We start from the raw sequence: 21,269 nt of genomic DNA, 5'->3' as shown, positions 1-21,269 counted from the left end.
CACCGAGACAAAACAAACACACAACACAGACACAAAATATGTTATTGGCCATAATCCAAGAATTAGAAACTTGAATTATGACCAACTTTCACAGAAATGTCTAACAGGATAAAACCATCAACTTGTGTGACATTATAATTTTCTGTAAAAACTTTTCCATCCATATTTTAGAATTGGCTTCTTTGTGTTCAATCAAAATCTGCTTTTTTGACAAAACATGTGAACATAGACATGAATTATTATTGTTTTTTGTTTGTTTGCTTCTCTTACACACTAATAGACGTACAGCAGCAGTCCACCACAAGCTCAGTGATTTTTTCTGATGTTGAGCTTCATGTGATTATAGTTTGTGTGAGGAAGCTCTATGCACGTAGGCACGGTTGTTGGTTGTTGGCTGGTCTGAGTATCTCAGAAACTGTTGATCTGCTGATTTCATGCACAGTCATCTCGAGGATTTGCAGAGAATGGTATGAAAAATAAAAAATATCCAGTGAGTGACAGTGTTCTGGGTGAAAATGCCTTGAATGCCCAAGCTCAGAAGAGAATGGCCAAACTGGTTTGACATAATAGAAAAACAATCGTTACAACCAAGGTTTGCAGATGACCATCTCTGAACACGCAGTATGTTGAACCTTAAAGCAGATGGGCTTCAGCAGTAGAAAACCACACTTGGTGCCACTCTTTTCAGCTAAGAACAGGAAACTGAGGAGAAGAATCTGCACAGCCTCTCCAGAATTGGACGCTAGAAGATAAGAAAACGTTTCCTGGTCTGATGAGCTTCGATTTCTGCTACAACACTCGAATGTTGGGGTCAGAATTTGACCTAAACAACATAAAAGCATGGATCCATCCTGCCTTGAAATCAACAGGCTGGTGGTGGTGTAGTAGTGTGGGAGATATTTTCTTGGCACATTTTGGGCCCTTTAGCCCCAATGGAGTATCATCTAAACACCACAGCCTAGCAGGGTATTGTTGCTGGCCATCTTCTCATGGCTACTTCCAACAAGATAACTCGCCATGGCACAAGACTCCAATCATCTCAGACTGGTTTTATTGAACATGACAATGAGGTCACTGTACTCAAATGGCCTTCATAGTCACCAGATCTCAATCCAGTAGAGCACTTTTGATATATGGTGGAATGGGAGATTCTCATCATGGATGTGCAGCTGACAAATCTGGAGCAACTATCACGTCAGTGGGGACCAAAATCTCTGAGGAATTTTTCCAGCACCTTGTTGAATTTGTACCACAAAGAATTAAGGCAGTTCTTCAAACAAAAATGGGTCCGACCTGATACTAGCAAGGTGTACAAACAAACGCACACACCTCAGCCTAACCTTAAAGCAAGTCTTCACCCGTGTGTGTGTGTGTGTGTGTGTCATATGCGTTTTGAGTTGTATCTTTTTCCTCTCCTCCTGCAGCAGAGTGCAATCCATGGTTTTGTGCTTCCTTCTCAGGCTTCATGTCAAAGTCAGTTTGAGATTGATGTGACAGAGCATTCTGAAAGAGAAAAAAACTCACTCCTAGTAATTCAAACGGCTGTTAGCAAAAAAATAAAAAAATAAAAATAAAATAAAAAGCAGTAAGAATAGCACCCTGTGAAGCAAAAGAAACAAAAGAATACCTGACGAGCGCTGTGTATAATTATAGCACGTTTAGAGAGACAGTGTTTACCACAGTGGGATCAGGGTAGGAGGATAAAAAAATTGAGGCGGTAAAGATCATCGTCAGGTTGTTGCCGTGGGGTAAAGCTGTGTAGCTGCTGCCAGTTAACTGCTAAGGTAGAAACAGGCTTTCTTCATGGCAGCAGTGAGCCCGCTGTAGGAGAGGAACCTCAAGCTTGTAAAGACGCATTCAACAAAAGTTCCTTTAAGTGTCATCTAAGTTTATAAAAAGTCATTTTGAGACTTGTTTTTGAGTTCCAAACTTTTTGGAAGAAATTTCAGATTTTTGAATGTGTTGCAGTTTCTGTTCTTTTTATAGGAGGAGAGGAGGAAAATTCAAGGTTTTCTTGCGGAAAAAAAAAAAACAGCTGAAGGTGTATGAGAGCATGGCCCATTCAGATGGTGCCTCACGGATATAACAACAAAGCTGATTTTATTGGGTGTTGAAGTAATAGAAGAGAGGATACCCCAGGGTCAAAATATAACAGAAACAGACAAAGCAGACAAACAGCTCCAGATGAAAAGGAGAGAGGATGCAAAGCCAAGCAGACAGCCACAGAAACATTTTCTGCAAACACATCTAAACATCTTTCTTCCATTCTCTCTCTCTCTCTTTGTCTCTTTTGTTCTCTGTCTTGCAGGAGCACTGCAGATTGAGAACAGCGAGGAAACAGACCAAGGGAAGTACGAGTGTGTGGCCACCAACTCTCAAGGCGTGCGCTACTCCTCTCCCGCCAACCTATATGTGCGAGGTAGGACCTGAATAGAGAACACATGTGCACATGCTCACACATGCAAAATCAAATGCAGAAATCACTACAATTAAGGTGCCTTCCATATGAATGAAGCTATTTACTTTCCATAACTGTGCTCTTAAACAAGTATTACTAACCCATCCATTGTCTACAATATATGTTGACCCTGTTGTTTGGTATTTTTCACTACCACCCTTAAACCTTGGTGTGATCCCCTATAGTAGAATGCAATTGAACATGAGGATGGGAACACACCTTGGTTTAACTGCATGGAAACATCACTGATTTGTCTATTAAAATGGTTTCTGTACAAGAGGCAGATTAAGAGGAAGCACACACATAAGATGCACAGATTTGATATGACAATTTGAATGCAATTGGAATATAAACAGTATGGATAAAATTTAAATTTGTGAATATGTTAAATGGAACCATTTGACACCCACATGATCTTTGTTTAACTGACTCATTAGACTGTGGGTGCTGATGTTTCACCGGCTTATGGCTGAAAGACCACAACCATTGTTCAGATTTACAAGTTTTACAAGTGCAGATTTATCGGAGAGGTGTGTATGTGATGTGTGTGTGTTGATGAGTGGTGTGTATTTGTGTGTGTGCACACGCACGCACGTGTGCCTGTGTGGAGCGAGTGGCTTTGCGCTGGCCGTTTTTATTCTCTCTGTGTTTCCCCGTTCTCTCTCTCCCCCTTCACGTCATTGTGTTCTGCATCAACCCCCTTCCATCCCTCAGAGCTTCGAGAAGGTTGGTGTGCTCTTTCTTTTCTTTTGTTACTCCTTTGTTTCAGAAAGCTTCACTTATTGAAACAGAGAGAAACAAAAAAGAAAAAAAAAACATTCAAAGGCCAGCAAAGTAGATTTGAAGTGAAATGATTTTCTCTCCAAAATGTAGAGAGTTGATTTCTCTAAAGCTGCTGCGATGATGAAGTGGTCTGCCTACGCAGCAGAGTGCATTGACTGCATTGTGAGACCTTGTGTGCAGAATCCTTGGTATTGCCTTCACTCCCCGATCAATGTTTTCTGCATGGTATGATCTTGTTGTCATGGAGACCCAAGAATTGGAAGATTGAAAAGTGGCGATGTTTGCATGGAAGGAGTGAAAGAGAAAGAGAAAGGAGCACCGCTTGCATGTCTGGTGACTGACGGACTGACACAGGAGCATGGCACAGTGTGTGTTCACGCCTGCTGATATGCTCGGATAGATATTATTGAACTTGCTGTCTTGTCATGTCTTGTATCCTCACGTGTAATGCTGTGTCTCAGCTCCCATGTCATCTCTTCTCCAGTTCTGCACTCCTTGCATTGAGCAGAAATCTTGCACTTGCAGTCATGCCGTTTTCGTTCTCCCTTCTGTTTTTCGTGCTTGCTCATGGCCTTCTGTTTTGAACTTATACGTGTACGAGCAGGTTTGTAAGAGAAGCATCAGTTATTTCGCCAGATTCATAACATCAGGATGGTGAGAGAACCGCCATATAGCCTGTGGTAGTTGTCCTTTATTGAAGTTGTACTGTTCTCCACAACAATTGAGAAGGAAATATGTTACTTTTCTGTATTTATTTGACTGCTACAAAGTTAAAACAAATTAAGATTTTACATGCAAATTATAGGATGATGCACTGGTCAAGGTTAGCCAACACCCATGCATATAAAATAGTGAAAATTAACTCAACCTCAACCACTTACAGCTGTAAAATGTTATACATGACTGCTTCAGCAATTATAATATAATAATACGATATATAAGAGTTAATTGTAGCTCTCACAGGGAACTGTAGTGCCTTGTGAGAGGGCTTTGTAGTCAAGCTTTTACTTTTGATACAGTTATACTATATAAATAACACATTCACCCTCCTACAAATTAAAGTTTAATTACTAAGCAATAAAAATCCGCCTCGCTGTAGTCAGTACTCTCAGGGGTTTTACTGATTAGATTTACTTGTTCAGGTATGACCAGTAGCTTCTGGCAGCTAATTTTAACCAGCTTTACCATGTGTTAGCTAGATTCTGTAATGCCACTGACATTACTACGGCAGTTCACTGATTTTATGACTTGTTACTGTTATGCTATTCTTTAGCATTTAGCATTTATTCTGTTATGGCCACTTGTAGCCATATTTTATGAAAAACTTACACATTTTGCATAATTAAATGGCCAAAGTGATCATGAGTAGACAATATTTACAGGTTGTGTAATATGCCGTCTCCACTGTAGTATAGCCTGTGCTGTATCTTGCTGACTGTTGCTATCTTCACCAAGCACTCAGATACACTTCTTCTGACTGACATTTGAAATTAATCATATCTATTCACATAAATATCGAGGGGGATATTAACGATTCCCTCTTACTACAGTGGTTAATGAAAGCCTTGTCCTTGAGACACATTGGCTGGTGCTGCGTAAATGTCAGCTCAGTGACGGTGCTGAACGGACATACAGCAGTGCTGAGATACAGCGGTAATCCTTATAGCTGTGCCAAGGTCTCCCCAGCCTGTAGCCTCCAGACTCCCTGCAGAGGACGGGACTAATGATAGCTCCCACTAATAAAGATTGAAGCTCCTGGCTCTCGCAAAACTGTATAGAAAATGGAGGGGAATCATGCGTCCCGGCTCGATTAACTTTAAGCTAGAGGCTCTGTGAGCATGTGAGGGATTATCCCTTGTTATGAGCTCACTTTATTGTAAAGTACTCAGCTGTGTCTTTGCAGTGGGTTTTTCAGCCTTTTGTCTCTGGTCCTGACTAATTTTTCTTTTTCTTTTCTTTCTTTTTTTTGATATAGTGTTGTTGCTGAAGTCATGTTTCTGATCACTAAACAATCATCTTAACTCTTCATTTTCACCCTGCCGTTGCACATATTACCAGACTAATCCATACGCTTGATTAATTGTCTTTTAGTTATTTCATTTTTAATTATTTTCATTTATTTAGTTATTGATTTTTTGCCATATTAATTGGTAGAAAATAACTAATGACTGAAACTCAAAGAGTCATGTCATGCGGCATTGCACCTGCTCTGTCTGTCTTGTGCATGGTGCTGTCATGGATGCTGTCTGTCTGTCCGTCTGGATGTCTGTCTGTCTCTCTCCAGCATGCACAGATGAGGAGATGCCTGCCTAATCGTGTCTGTTTTCTAACATATCTACCTGTTTTTGTCTTTTTGTCTCTTTTGTGTCTTCAACTGTATCCAATTCTGGGTATCTTCAGGCTTCTTTTTTTTAAAAAACAAGTGTTCCAAATGCTTTGCACTTTTTCTGTTACTCATGAAATGATAGTGACATCACGGCATTTTTTTTTTTTTTTTAATTTGTTGAAATCATGCAAAGATGTTAACTTCTATCCAATTGTCTCTAGATTCTTTGAGTAGGGGGGTGTGGCCAATGAAGATTCCAAGTAATGATGTTACTCGTTAAGGAGTGGAGGTTGTGCAGCAAATTTACCCATATTTGTCTTTTATTTTATTGTGCATTTCATTTAGAATTACTTTAGGTTTTTTAGGTCATCTAAAGATAACGTAGGCTCTCTTAATTTTGCCACTGTAGGGTTTTTTACAGTAACTTTTTTGTTTCAGTCTATTTTAATTTAGTAGAATAGAACAAGTGTTGCCTCTCACATTCATATTTTATTGTATAAGCTTCCTAGTGTTTAGTTGAGTTTTTCAACAATGTTTCTGCTCTCTGTGTCTGCCTTCCCTTTCATTCTCTCCTCCCATGCAGAGATGTTTGTCCGTTACTCTCTGTCTCTTTCTGTTTCCTGTCTTGTGACCCCTGGGGTATCCTCTTTTTCTCTGTTCCTTCTAAATCCAGCCTCTACTAGTCTTTCTTTTTCTTACTTTTGAAGCACCTATACTTTCTGAATGGGCCTGACTCTGGTATATAGCCGTGTTTTTAAATAGATCCATGTGTTTTCTTCTTCCTCGCTCCTCTTTTCGTCCCCCCTTTTTCCCTCCTTCCCCTAAACCCACTTCTAATCCTCTCTTTATCTCCACTTCCCTGTCTTTTTCCCTCCTCTCCCTCCCCCCTTTTTTTTCTCTTCTTCTTCTTCTTCTGCATTCTGTCTGCACCCTGATGTGTAGGAGCGACAGACACATGTACATAAGTTTATTAACTTATAAACATGCACATACTACCTCACATATCTCTCTTTTTGGTCGCACTCGTTCTTTCCCGTTCTGCCTCTTTCATGCTGTCTTGGTGTTCTTTACTTAATGTGTCCAATGATCACTCTGTAATTGCCACAACACCTTATTGGGTTCTACCCACAACCCACTTCTGTCCATATTTCCAATTTCATTTGACTACACACTGTATCAGTTATGAATTCTATGTATTGTACAGTATCTTGTTGTACAATGTGGCTGTCCTTTGCTACATTGCCTGTCATTGTCTGGAAGAGAAGCAGAGCTGTCTCTCTTTCTTTCTTTCTTTCTTTCTTTCTTTCTTTCTCTCTCTCTCTCTTTTTCTTCCTTTCTGTCTCTGTCTTTCTCTCTCTCTCTATCATTTCTTATGTCCCTCTGTCTGTCTTGTCTCTCTTCTCTCTCCCTCTCAGTCTTCAGTTCTTCGTTCTCTTCTTTGTGTTCCTCCACCATTTTATCCCTCTTGAGTCGCCCAGGCATGCAAGTGACCTATGAGTTCAGTCTCTCGATGCATCTTTTCCTAATATATAGTCAACCAAGCTCTAACAGATGCAGTATTGGATATAACTTGCCACTTAACTTGTTCTTCTCGTGGGGACACGAATAGCAGGTAGGGCCTATTGATCGGCCCCCATGATGCATACACTCTCTCTAAAAAAAAAGCCCATCTAGTGCAGAAGCACCTCAAGGCAAAGAAGTTAAGTTTTCCACTGAAGTTTATGGAAGTTTAACATGTCTAGTCATTACTTAGAGGGGGACCATAATAGTTATACAACTATAATAAAAAGAAAAACTGAATCAGTTATTTTTACAGCTTTAAAGATTGATAACCAATAAGAAAACTGCTTTCATAAGAGAGAAACTGACTATAGGTGTCATGTCCTGGTTGAAATGATACTCAAGAGTTTGTCACACTATTATTTTGAGTAGGCAGCTCACTTTGATTGGTTGAGCTCAACACAAGATTTGTGTCTTTCTGTTGAAATCATCAGTGCCATAAAGTAATTGGGACTAAACTTGAAATATCCCTTTGTAATTTTCTGTAAAAACCCTGAAGTTCATTCTCCCCCTTCCTGTTACCTCTCCTCTTTCTCTTTTTCTTTCTTTTTATCTTTCTTGTCCTCACTTTCTCTCTCGATCTCAAACTTGCTCTCTGCCTTGCTTCTCTGCCTATTCTCTCTCTCTCTCTCTGATTCTCCCTCACCCTCCTCCTTCTTTTTCTCCGCCTTTCTTCTCCTCACTCCCTTCCCCACTTTTCTCCCCCCCTCCCACCTTACCCTGAAATCCCCTTTCCTTTCTACCCCGACTCTCCTCCTTTCCCAGTGCGCCGTGTGCCCCCTCGTTTCTCCATCCTCCCCTCCAACCATGAGATCATGCCTGGAGGGAGCATCAATATCACCTGTGTGGCCGTGGGTTCGCCAATGCCCTACGTCAAGTGGATGCTGGGCAGCGAGGACCTGACACCTGAAGATGAAATGCCGCTTGGACGGAATGTGCTGGAGCTCAATGGTGTCCGGGAGTCTGCAAACTACACCTGTGTGGCCATGAGCAGCCTGGGTATCATCGAGGCCACTGCTCAGGTCTTAGTAAAGAGTAAGAGACGCTTTAATCACAGGCTTAATCACTATGACTCTTAGAGACAGAGAAGAGTGTGGAAAACAGCCTCAGTTTGACTGGGTTTCTGTTTGTATTTCCAAATGTATGCACATGGAGAGAGTTTTCTCTGTAATTTACCATTTATCGCGTGATTAAGGCACATCATCACTGACTCATGACAGTGTGGGAGGACATTTAATATATCCCTTATTGTAATTATCTTACAGTATTTTATATATGTATGTGTACAGCATTACAGAATGATTAAAACCCAATTAATAATGCACAGTAATTAATAATACATTAAACTCCCTCCTCTAATCCTCAGCTTTGCCAAAGCCTCCTGGTACACCCATAGTCACTGAGACGACCGCCACCAGTGTGACCATTACCTGGGACTCTGGAAACCCAGACCCTGTCTCATACTACATTATCCAGTACCGAGCCAAGGGGCCGGAAAGCAAGTATGAGACGGTGGACAGCATCACCACCACCCGCTACAGCATCGGGGGACTGTACCCCAACACCGAATATGAAATCAGAGTGTCAGCCTTCAATAGCATCGGCCAGGGGCCCTCCTCTCCGCGGGTGGAGGCCCGTACAGGAGAGCAGGCTCCGGCCAGCCCACCTCGAAACGTCCAGGCCCACATTATTTCACAGAACACGGTCATGGTCCGTTGGGAGGAACCGGAGGAACCAAATGGACAGGTGGGATGAGGACAGAAACAGCCTGTTTCAGTCTTAGAAAACTTACATTCCTTCATCAGCTGGTTTTCCTTTCTTTATATTCTAAATACTGTGGTAAATGTCTGCAATAAAAAACTGTCTGCTCTGTGTAACAGAAAGTTGCGGAAGAAAGTATTCCTGCCCTACATTCTGAGCTTCAGGTTTTAACCAATTAAACAAAACACCTACTGCCATTTCTTAAATAGTGTGAGAAAATAGGTAACATTCAGTGCATATACCCACTGAGTATTTAACTACTTACTCGTTCTTTTAATATTTCACATTTCTGTATGTCTTTTGGGGACATATAAAGTGACTGATTAAAAGACACATTCTAGTCTTTTAGTTGACATGCTGCTAAATTGTTAGAAGAAAAATCATCTGAAAACAGTGCAGCACGAAGTGCCGGTGCAAGACAGAGTATGTGCATTCACAAAACCTGACATTGCATTTGCCCTCACTTAGTACGCGCTGACAACATTTCAAAGTTGCACGAGGTTAAAATGATAAAGCCTGAATAAAACTCACCATTGGGAGTTTTACTCCAGTGTGCAGATTCATACCCTTTGCAGGGATTGTGTCTTGCTGGTGATTTCTCTCCTGTAACTCCCTTGCTACTTCCCTAACCCTCTAAAGAAAGAAAAGGTAATTGGACTGTCCTCTCTAAGTTAAGAGCGCTCCCACTTGAGGCCTATTTCTTTTTCTAGCCTACCTAACTGTGCAGTAGGTTCATAAAAGTGCTAGACTGAATTGAGTGCATATGGGGATTAGAGATATTAAAGAGTAATAACAGCAGAGGTGGAGGGTTAGGGCAATGGCATGGCAGCAGGATTACACTCTGAACTGCCCATAAACAAATCCCATAGGAGGAGGACAATATGAGGACATCCTCTGCTTGTATTGGAACTGGTTTTGTCAACCTTAGAGTGAGATTTATTTATTATGGTCAACTGCACAAGAGCTCCGGTGATGTGAGGACATCACCTTGTGACAATGTCCTCTGAAACACTGAACCAACAAATCCACTGGGCCATCTGGACTAGAGTGAAAACTCATTCATAGATGATGACCTTTGTTGAAAGATGGTATTACGGATTACTATGGACTGAGCTTAAAATCCACCCCCCCCCACCCCCCCCAATCTCCCTGTTCCTCTGCTCTAGGTGAAAGGCTACCGTGTGTACTACACCATGGACCCATCCAGGCCAATGAATGAGTGGCAGATACACAACGTCCAGGACAGTATCATCACCACCATTCAGAACCTGGTGACCTCAGAGACCTACACCATCCAGGTCCTGGCCTTCACCTCTGTAGGGGACGGACCCTTTTCAGACCCGGTCCACGTTAAAGTCATGCCTGGAGGTCAGTGTGTGTCTGGCTGTGAATGTGTGTGTGTTGTGTGTTAAACATAATCACTGGTAGATGCACACTCGCATGCCGGAACATAGATAGCAGAGTAGTAAAGGTCCTCATTTATTCATTTGCAGGAGAGAAGCGGCCATTTTTCGGGTGTGTGCATGCAGCAGAGCACAAATGAGTCATTTTTTTGTGTGCATGCATGTATACAAACTGTTAAGTAGCTTATACAGGTGACTTATTTGAAGTTTGTGAGGCAATCCACTGTGAAATGCTTTGCGATTAAGCTTGTCCTGTCAGAAAGTGTCGTCTTTAAAATGAATAAATTCCACCTGCTGCAACAGAACTGTGGAAACTTCTGCAAAGGAAACAGGGATTAACAGACAAAAATGTCCCTCACACCTCGATGCTGCTCATGTCACTGCGACAGCTGCCGTCACAGATTTTATGTGATGGGCGGGGCAAAGAGGTGATTACTCTGATGGTATTAATGGTTTAAATTCTTGAGTAGTCTGAGGCACTGCTACACCATTAGATGTCCCTAAAAAGTCTATCATTTTCTAGTATATGAAAGAAGTAAGATTATGTCAAAACTGCAAAAAAAGGCAATGCATTTGAAGATTTATGGGTAAATGGATGTACATTATGGCACATAAATCAGTGCATATTCCCTTTTGATTCCAATATGACCTCAAATCTCCTGAAAAATTCAGTAAGGTTATAATGGATTGATTTTGAACCATAATAATTTCCCTGTGACATCAAGTATTTGTGAAGCAGCAATTGCAGCTAAATTAGACTGTATTAATAAAATTTGGAAGAAATACACTTCATTTGTGTTTCTAAAGACAGTTCTTTTACAGGAAAAACAAGAAATTCACTAAAATGATGAGGTAGGCATTCAAATAAAAATATAATCACTAAAACTAAAAATAACACTTCTTTTATTATTAGCAATTATTATTATTTTATTTAAACAATTTAAATTAAAATAAAATAAAAACATAGAGTATAACAGAGTCGAAATGAATGTTTTAAGAGTTGTAAGAAGTAATTTTAAAGAAGTATTATTGCTACATTCTGATTGGTGCAGGGAAATATTTTGCGTATATGAAATAACCAGCATGGTTCTAACTTTGGCAGATAATAGTGTAGTGGTGTAGAATCCTGTCACCTGTAAAAAAAAACAAAAAAAAAAAAAAAACGAAATGTACAAGACTGAAGAAGTAAATGTACATATTTAAACACAGATAAAACAGAGACCTGACTGTTTTGTCCTGTCTGTCCCCTTCAGTCCCAGGCCAACCAGGGAAGTTTAAAGTTGGTAGAGTGACAGACACCAGCATTGAGCTGACCTGGGAACCTGCTTACACCAAGGAAGGCATTGTCAACTATGAGCTGCTCTACAAACCTGTCAAGTTTGGCAGTTTGGTAAGACCTCCTACTCTCTTTTTTATGAATCTGTCAGCTGAGTAGATTTCCTAACAAGACAGGAGAAGAGAAGTGATAACAAAGAAAGTTCCAAAGGTTAACTTCAGCGCCCGGTGACAGTCCTCATCTCTTTTTCTCTCCCAACTCTCCTTTAATGTCTTCTTTTTCACTGCCCTCCTCTCACCTCTCATCCTGTCCTCTGCTCCTCTTTCTTCTCTCTCATAGGAGAAGCTGACCTTTGGGCCCAGAAATTCTTACACTGTGGAGGGTCTGAAAGCGAACACTGAGTACTCCTTCTCCCTGGCCGCCATCTCAAACAAAGGCATCGGAGCTTTCACCAACGAGCTGGTGCAGAGGACGTCGCAAGCCAGTACGTCTCAGTTTGCCTGGGTTCATATACGTGTACCTGCAGGCACCCACACACACACACACAGAGAGAGATGCTGCGAATGTTAATCATATTATGTTTGAGTCTTGTACACGTCTCATGCAAATATTTTGTCCTCTGCATGCACAGCTTGTAGTACATTGTCCTCGGCTCCTGACCCACTACAACCTGAGAATCATCCTCGCATCTCCATCTATCTCGTTTATCAACCCATCTGTCCAACACCCCCTCCTATCCATCCATCTATGTTTGACTGTGCCTTTCTTCCTCTGCTCAGCCTCTCGCTTTCTTACACAGCCAAAACATCATGACAGATGGAGATGGAGCACCGATTAATGTTTCGCTCTTCCTTTTCTTCAAACCCTCCTTTCACTTTTTCCACTCTGTCAGTGTCTAATGTCTTTGAAAGGGCGAAAGTGTCTGCCACTTATTGGCTAGCAGCCAGTGGCAGGGAGCATTAAAGGATGCTGGTTGACCTGCTGTGTTGACAGGTAAGTGCCGGCCAGCCTGTATTTTATCCACACTGAACTTGGATTCTTTCCCTTGTCTCCTCTTCTCCCTTCTTTTTCTGCACATTCACATGGCTGATGAGAGTCAGGTTGAATGATATATGAAGTCATTTCATTATCTGCTCTGAAGAAGAAGAAAGAAAATGCAGAGATAAAGGAGAAAATGGTACAAGGAAAAGAATTAATAAAGTAGTCGAGAAAATAGTCCTAAGTCCTGCAGATCGTGGCGCCATTTCACGGTAAGTTTTTGTATTTACAGTCGCTCAACTGACATAAAAGATTCATACTGTGTTTTTACAATCAGATTTTTAGAAGTGAGTGAAACGTTTTTGAGTTATTTACCCTCAAAAAGAAAGAGAGACCAAGGAAGTACACCGGAGGAGGTGGCAGAAGAAGAGGAGGGGGCGGGTGGGTTCAAGAACGGGAAGGTGCCAGATAAGCAGACTATTTCATGCAGCAGAATTCATTTCCCAGGGAGGTTATGTGTGCTTTGTTATCGCCAAGCTTTGGTGCACATCTAGATTGTCCCCCGAGGCCAACAGAACAGTGGCTGTACGGCTGAGTGGATAGATACTTGAACCTGTCAGCTATGACTATTGCACTCCCACACATGCAGACATGCTATACACTCCCGAGCCCATACGCCTCAGTCATTCTCACCATTCTGTGTGTGTGGTCTTTAAGGCACATCATATAGGGTGAGTGTTACCTACAGCTCAGAAATGATGAAGGTGATGTCTTGTTTTCTGTACTGTGTTTCTTACAGTAAATACCCCCTCCTACTTCTGATTCAGTTCTTGCCTAAAATTCATCATTCTAGTTCGACTTCCAATATCCGCCTGAGTGCCTTTCTCTCTCGGGCTCCCTGTTTTTTGTTTTTACCTGCCTCCTAAATCCTTTCTGCGCTGTGTGATTTTGGTTTTAGTTTGTTTGTGTCTTCAGTCTGTGAAGCCCAAGACCTTCCTCCAGTCAGCAGTGGAAAGCCTCAGACCACTCTATTATCCTGAAGACTCAAGGATTATGCCACCGAGGGGGCTGGTGTTGTGAAATGTGTATATTTGTCTGTGCTCTTGTGTACTGAGCTGTGCTCCTCTGCACACACACTCTATCTGTGAAACACTCTATCTGTTCTTTATTCAGAAATCTGGATCCTTTTATGCCACTAACTACAGCCAGAGGATTAGATGTAATCATTGGGTATCAGATGCACATACTCCTTACGTATAATTAAGTTGTCCACTCGGGGTCGATACCCTGTCTCTGGTTTATTTCATTAGGCTCTAAGCCTAACATTATACTTTTACATTATGTGGTCGCTCCTCCTTTTATGCCTGAGTCAAGTTGAGTGTCCTGGTGTTATCTCTTTACCTTAGTCTCTTATTTTCTCCTTTTTTTATCCTTACCTCCCATCCTTTTTGCTTGTATTTTCCCCCTTCTTGCTTTTTCAACCCCATTCTCTTGGGTCTCTCCTAAACACAATTGCCCTCCTTCTACCTCCAATCAGAGCCCTCAGCTGCACCCGAGGGTGTGTCCTGCGAGAGTGCCAGCTCCACTTCACTGAGAGTAAGTTGGAGGCCACCTCCAGTGGAGGGCCAGAATGGCGAGTTGGCAGGTTATGAGCTGAGATACCAGAGAGTTTCTGGGGCAGGAGGTGGAGGTCAGGGCCAGGAGTTGAAGGGGCTTCCTATCCCAGCCCAGCAGGGGCAGACAGTCTTAGAGGGGCTTGAGAAATGGAGCTGGTACAACATCACCATGGCAGCCTCCACTGCAGAGGGGACAGGACCCAGCAGCCCAGCTGCCCTTTGCAGAACTGATGAGGACGGTAAGAGTGAGAGCCATAGATCAGACCTGAGCAGTATTGATTGTTAAGTTGATTATTTACTTGCTAGACTGTTGGTCACTCAATTAATTCTGCGGTTTTGTCTGTGCGTGTGTGTATGCGCGTGTGGGTGTGCATGCGCGTGCTTAGTTCCTGGTGCAGCCCCTCGTCAAGTGGACGTCCAGCCACTCAACTCCTCAGCACTTCGAGTCACCTGGCGGTCCGTGTTGCCACGGTTACGGCAAGGCCAGATCCGTGGTTACCAGGTTCATTTCAGCCGTGCAGAGAGCAGTGAATCACGAAACCTTCCGCGGATCAAAGACCTCTTATTGGATGAGTCCCAGGTGACATCAGAGCTGAATATTTAAATGATTAAATGGCAGTCATTTATTTTATCATTAAACATCCACCCTCTCTCCCTTTGTCCTTTGACTCACTCTCATCTGTCTGGGCTGCCTGCGGGGTGTGTCTCGTCTGCGGGATAAGATGGAGGAGGATGACTCGACTCACTATGTGGGTGCAGAATACCTATCTTCTTCTCATTATGAATGAACTCTATGAGCTAGTAATACCTTGAGCTCAATGCATCCAGTACATTCCATGGAAACAGTTATGAAATCTTCATCAAGTTTGTGACTTGTTTAGCCTCTGATATGAACATTTTGATTTGATTTGAACAGAATGAAGAGACTTGTATGTTGGCTTGTATGTAAAACACTGAGTTAGCAGTATTTGATGGTGCTTTTCGTGGTGTCCTCCACAGGAGCTGATTTTAGGAGGTCTGAAGGCAGAGACTTTGTACTCCATCTCAGTAGCAGCGTACACCACCAAAGGGGATGGAGCACACAGCAAAGCCAAGCTGGTGCAGACCCTGGGGATTGGTAAGCATATGCCAAGTATACAGTTCAGTGCAGTGGATTTAGTAACATACTCAAAAATTGATCTTATAGTAAGGTGCAGCAGGAGCCAGCAGTAAATAAACAGCCAAATCAATTTTAATTCTTGTACAAGATTTCATGATATGTTTTCACATATATATTCCGATTGATTTTCTGCTTCCTACATTGTCGTTTGCAGTGCCCGGACCCCCCTCCCTTTGGGTGCGTCCAGGATCAGATCCATCAGTGGTTGTGCGGTGGGCTCCTCCGCTGGAGTGCTCTGAGTCAGGCTCTGATAGCCGTGGGGCCCCAGTGGAAATCCAGGGCTACCGCCTACAGTTTGGCCTGAAGAATACGTCTTTAGACACCACAGTGGATTTCACAAGCCGTGAGAAAAACTTCACTGTCAGAAACCTCTCCCCGGGCTCCTCCTACATCTTTGTCCTCTCTGCAAAGAGCCGAGCAGGCTACGGAGATGCAGCGCAGCAGGAAATAACGGTTCCCATGTTCCCACCCTTGGGATCCCCCAAAATATCTGACTTCGTTAATGCCACATGCTGCTCCCTCCAGCTCTCCTGGCTGCCCCCTGCTCCAGAGGAGTGCAACGGTGTCATCACAGAGTACACAATAGCATACAAAGAGGCTGTGGGTCCCAAACCCTCTGCTGGTCCTGGCGCTTCAGCCTTACCAGCCCCCCCACCTCCCCCAAGGTTGATCATGTTACCAGCGAGCGAGTCCAGCTACACCATCCTGGGCCTCAATCACAGCACAGCTTACGAGGTGCAGCTCAGAGCCCACAACAAGGCAGGGCCAGGCCCCTTCAGCCCACCTCTGATGAGCCGAACCCTGGCCTTTGAAACAGGTAGGGCTGGCGTCAGGCCTCAGGAACACCCTTCATCTGCTAAGCACTGGTTCAGCTTCACGTCTCCCCTTAATGTGGATATCACTCCAAAACACTAAACTAAATGAAGTCTGGGCCAGTTCTTACAGGTTAGCCATTTACCTGTGCACCTCAGAGAGGCTGAGAACTGTCCAGGGGAACACGGCTACTCCCTCAATCTCCTCCACTCACTCACTTATACCTTCATCACCTACCCTTCACCACCAGTGGAAGCGGGCTGTTAATGGATGTTTGCTTCAAGAGCACTGCTTATCACAGACCCTCAGGTAAAAGCCAACACAGGGCTTGCATCTACAGTATCTAATATAGAAGGTAAGTGCTCAGTCTGAATTACAGTGAGAACTGGCGTCTGGTGCTGTATCTGCAGGTAAGCTTTTTTTTTTTATCTGATAGACCTCCACCTCCACCTTTTCCAAAGCCTTTGCTGACATGCTGAATTCTGAGTCTAACAAACACAATCTTACACTCTGAGAATGTGGCATGTCACATTCCTGCAGCCGGTCTGTCTGTTATTTGGACTTATTACTCTTGCCATCCACTCTCCTCATCACCTGCCCATCCTCCTAACCATCATATTCTTCTCCCAGTAACTGACATGACTGATGTGTCTTTCAATTTTGCAGGTTTTGTGGTGGGAAAGCAGAAGAGCTGCTGATTGGAATAAAATCCTTTAGAACAAGTGATTCTATGTTTTGTTTTTTTTCTTTGTTTGTTTGCTTTTCAGATGTGCCAAGAAATTTTTCAGTCAATCTGGCCACTAAAACCAGTGTACTTCTGACCTGGGAGTTTCCAGAGAGTAGCAACCCCTACCGCTTCACTGTAAGTCCATTGGCTGGTGCATGTATGATAATACATACTAAAACGAAGTTTGTAAGATAATATAATGTAATATGTTGTAACATTTTCCAGTTGCTTATGATTATAATATCTCATATTACTTGACTTTATGTATTCTGTTTTAATCTTTAGCGCTCACTATTTCAACTGTGGGATGCTGCCTTTTGGAAAATTTTATGGAACAGTACAATGGAAAGTTACAAAGTTCCTTGAGCACCCCCTCTAAAACTCTCTAATTAAGACTTTTCCTTTTTTATTTAATTCATCCATAAACTTAAGTGTAAAAATGTCAGTTCACTGTTTTATGGGGGTTTTATGGACTATTTCTTGGCTTAGATCAATAACTTGCTGCGGTCTCTGGTAATAGTCCTGTAGCTAACACCCACATGAAATGGTGAATTGTCGGTTTACACTTCATTCTTTGGATGGATCAGACAAACAAGAAACAAAGTGTTAATTAGTGAGCTAAAGCTTATATAATACTTCAAATATGAAATTAGGATAGTGTCGTTAAATTTAATCTTCAAATTAAACTCCAACATTAGGGTTAGGGTTTGAGTGAGCAATGAAAATTTGTGTTAATTTAGCCAGACCACTGTCAAAAGGGAGCAGGGTATTAACACATTTGAGTGCCATAGGATATCATTAGGATGCTGAATATAAAGAAACATATTTTCTTTTCACCTGTTATTCTAAATTCACTCAACTTCTCCCATCCTCCAGGTGGAGTATAACCGGCAGAAGATGGAGGTGGACGCTCGTCTGAGAAAGGCAGTCATCCCAAACCTTCAGCCTGACACCACCTATGACTTTAAAATCACTGCTCCAGAAGGCAACATGGGAGGCCTTCGCCACCGCATCTCTGCCAAGACCTCCCCGCCAATCACCATCCGCCGCCCCGAGATTGACCACACCCGTGACACTGAGACCACAGTCACCATAATCCTGCCATCTCTGGAGAATCGCACTCCTATCAAGTAAGACTGAAAGAGTTTCAGATGTTGTTGCAGTGTCTGAAATAGTCGTCATGGCTTTTTTAGACAGTGCGACTTGCTTGCTCAGGTAAAATAATTACAGTTTCTGAAAATGTGGGGCATAATGACAGCATATCCTGACTGACAAGATGTTAAAGACGTGGTGTTTCAAACAACAAGTTGGCCAGGAAATGTGAAAACAGTTTGAGACAAACGCTACTGTATCAGTGCATCTGGTGTTATGTTGTGTGTCCTCCTCTGTTCCCACAGGAATGTTTATGTTGTTGTGGTTCCGCTGAGGAGAGCCCGCGGCGTCATCAGACACCTCAAAAGCCCAGATGAAATGGACCTAGAGGAGGTGAGAACCACAACAATGACAGCACCCACTGATGTCTGTGCCTGGAAGGAGGAAAGGACCTATGAAAACACACACACGCACACACACACATCATGCCATTGCTGAGAACTCCTGGCAATGCTTACCCTTTATAATTTAATATCAGTGTTTAAACATTAGTCACAGATATTGGAACGGCTCTTTTTTTTTGTCTGTGTCTTCCCTCTCTCTGTTCTCTCTCCATCTCCCAGCTGTTAAAAGACATCAGTCAAAGGCAGAGGGATTCTCGGCAGCAGAAGCAGGTGGACCTGCGCCGAGCTTACATCACAGCCCGTTTCACACCTGCCACCCTACCGGCCTTCTTCACCCTGGGGGACCAGCTGGACTACGGAGGCTTTGAGAACCGAGCTCTAGACCCAGGGCAGGAGTACGTCTTCTTCATCCTGGCGGAGCTCAACTCCACAACTGGGGTACAAAAGCCAACGTGTCACATCTCTTTTCTCTTTGTGTTTATAACCACTTCCTCGCTCCCTGCTGCCTGTGTTTCACTCCCGCAGGCTGTCACTTTACATTGTAATCAATATGGCCTCGTTGCTAAAACAATAGAATATACGTCAGTCAAAGTGTTGTAAGCAAGAAGCAATAACGTGCTTCCATCACCACTGCTAATAAAGACTGAGTGTACCTACTGGGGCAGTGGAAGAGATATTGCCTTGTGCACTGCCTGCATATGTGCACTAGAACTGGAACAGACTTAAATATACAACTTGAATTAGAATATGTTTTATTGTTTATTAGATTTTTTTTTTATTAGGAACACTTTAAGCCCAGGGGATGTGCTTTCAAAGTCAGTCAGAACTAATAAAAAAGCACTTTATTAAGTTTATCGTGATTATAAAAACATATAATGCACATTCTGTACATGTTGCATCAAATACTTTGACTGCTCAAATATAATTTCACATTTCACATTTACATATGAAATCAGTCATGTGTGGCTTGGTTAAAATTCAATCTCAGGCAACCCAGTGCAACAGCGTTGCAATAAATAATACCTTAGAGGGTTACATTTTGTTGAGGCTAAAAGTGACTAACCATAAGAACTTCTACTGTCTAGCATGGGTTTCCTGAACATGTGCCTGCATGTTTACCTGCAGAAAATGTATGTGGCCAGCCCCTACACAGACCCCGTGATAGCCCCAGATTCAGACCCCCAGCCCCTCGATGCAGGTGATGGTCTGATCTGGGTGGTTGGACCAGTCCTGGCCGTGGTCTTCATCATCTGCATCGTCATCGCTATCCTCCTTTACAAAAAGTGAGTGCGACGGATAAACTCTATAACGCAAAATCCTTAACCATGAAACAAAAAAATAGTTGGCCAGTTGTGATTATGACTTCAGGAAAAAAGATCTTGGCACTGTAGTTTTTAGCAAATGTTTCTCACTGTTTCATTTGTTGGAGACTATTTTTTGTGATGGATTAATGTTGTAGTTAGTATTTATGGCAGCAGGATGACGTATGTTGGATAGTCCCTAAGTAAACTGTAGTGTTTTCGAAAGTAATGGAGCTTTGGAGAGGACAGGGATAAGTTACATCAGGCTTTGGCTGCAAAGACAATACTGTGCAATTAATTAATTGTCAGTTTTTCTCTTTTGGGATTTCTTAACATTAACAAAAATATTTTCAGCCCCATGCTTTCGAGATAGATTAAGTTTCTTTCGTTCGTGCTGCATTCTGCCAGCAGCTCCTGCTGATATTTCCCGTACTGAGATCGTTTAATCTCCAGCTATCCTCCCACAAATGTTCAACTTTCAGTCTGATATTCATCAAATTTGTTCCAATTTAGAAGTTTGTTCTCCCTTCAGACAGCTATGAAACAGTTTGACCCTGCTGTAGTCCTGTGTTATCTGCTGCAAACCATCAAGCTTTTGAATACTAATGCAAAATATTGATTTCTCTCTCTAACAATCTGTCTGTTTCCTTCCTTTTCTTCCTCTAATTATTCCTTCCTTGCTCTTGTTTCACTGGAAGCAGCAAACCTGACAGGTAAGATTAAACCAATGTCAAGCACTTTGTTCATTTAAACTTAAAGCAATTACACAACACCAGATGCTATATAGAAAACATGTACAAAGCTGTAAAGCAGCATATCTGTTAATACACTATTTACTTGATTCAAGTAGCTATGCTAATGATGTGTCAGCTCTGAGTCTTGTTTTCTCTCTCTGGTTATTTGCATGTGCTAATTGCATTTTTGACTCACTGGTGTTTGAGCAGCAAGCGCAAGGACTCTGAACCTGGAACCAAGAGCCTTTTGAGCAATGCTGAGATGATGGCCCATCACCCAACGGACCCCGTGGAGATGAGACGCATCAACTTCCAGACTCCCGGTATGAAGCATGTACCCACACAGGCACCCAAACACACACGTTTTATTTGCATAATAAAATATACTTCCGATTGCTCATCACTTGATAATGAAATATTCATGCAACTAATTATAACTTTGGTGAGATTATGCAGACAAGATTGTGAAAGCACTCCTCCACATCACAACCAGCATGTACCTGGCAGCTTCAGATCAAAATGGCCGCTGCCCAGGTAGCAGTCAGTGCTTAGTCATGGCTGAGTCACAACCGTGTGACAAAATCTGATCATCTCCGCTCGCCCACATTCCACATGCCAGGCTGCAGATAGCACATCAGAACAGACAGAAATGACAAAAAAGAAATCTTATTGCTCTCAAATGTTTCTGAGTCGGTCTAACAGTCAGAGTTATACACCAAGTAGTGAGCTGTGGCATAACTGTGGTCATGTATAAAGGAATCTGCTCCACCCTCGTCAGTGTAACTAACTAAATACCCCACTGTGAACTAACTACATGGTTACTGATGCTCCTCACCCCCCACCAAGTGAGATCTAACAACACAGCTGCTTTGGTGCCA

General features: G+C 42.5%; 1 protein-coding gene across 10 annotated transcripts in view; it reads left to right on the top strand.

Moving 5' to 3' along the window:
• LOC124069122 (receptor-type tyrosine-protein phosphatase S-like) overlaps positions 1 to 21,269 on the top strand; it is a 64,397-nt gene that overhangs the window by 33,172 nt on the left and 9,956 nt on the right. For 3 of the 10 annotated variants that reach the window (XM_046407908.1, XM_046407905.1, XM_046407906.1), the window contains exons 6-24: positions 2,309 to 2,419; positions 6,510 to 6,524; positions 7,893 to 8,162; positions 8,494 to 8,873; positions 10,055 to 10,256; positions 11,545 to 11,681; positions 11,907 to 12,051; positions 14,083 to 14,400; positions 14,548 to 14,741; positions 14,884 to 14,910; positions 15,161 to 15,278; positions 15,475 to 16,137; positions 16,901 to 16,995; positions 17,737 to 17,990; positions 18,258 to 18,345; positions 18,576 to 18,794; positions 19,482 to 19,639; positions 20,356 to 20,370; positions 20,602 to 20,714. In XM_046407908.1, coding sequence (XP_046263864.1) covers positions 2,309 to 2,419; positions 6,510 to 6,524; positions 7,893 to 8,162; positions 8,494 to 8,873; positions 10,055 to 10,256; positions 11,545 to 11,681; positions 11,907 to 12,051; positions 14,083 to 14,400; positions 14,548 to 14,741; positions 14,884 to 14,910; positions 15,161 to 15,278; positions 15,475 to 16,137; positions 16,901 to 16,995; positions 17,737 to 17,990; positions 18,258 to 18,345; positions 18,576 to 18,794; positions 19,482 to 19,639; positions 20,356 to 20,370; positions 20,602 to 20,714 — 3,522 coding nt within the window. The remainder of the gene's footprint in view (positions 1 to 2,308; positions 2,420 to 6,509; positions 6,525 to 7,892; positions 8,163 to 8,493; positions 8,874 to 10,054; positions 10,257 to 11,544; positions 11,682 to 11,906; positions 12,052 to 14,082; positions 14,401 to 14,547; positions 14,742 to 14,883; positions 14,911 to 15,160; positions 15,279 to 15,474; positions 16,138 to 16,900; positions 16,996 to 17,736; positions 17,991 to 18,257; positions 18,346 to 18,575; positions 18,795 to 19,481; positions 19,640 to 20,355; positions 20,371 to 20,601; positions 20,715 to 21,269) is intronic. The other 7 variants (XM_046407910.1, XM_046407909.1, XM_046407907.1 and 4 more) reach the window with 6 other exon arrangements.

The sequence above is a fragment of the Scatophagus argus genome, chromosome 13, assembly GCF_020382885.2.
Source record: "Scatophagus argus isolate fScaArg1 chromosome 13, fScaArg1.pri, whole genome shotgun sequence".
Classification (NCBI taxonomy): Eukaryota; Metazoa; Chordata; class Actinopteri; family Scatophagidae; genus Scatophagus; species Scatophagus argus.
The sequence above is the reverse complement of the archived record's forward strand: the minus strand, read 5'-3'. Positions and strand labels throughout refer to the sequence as shown.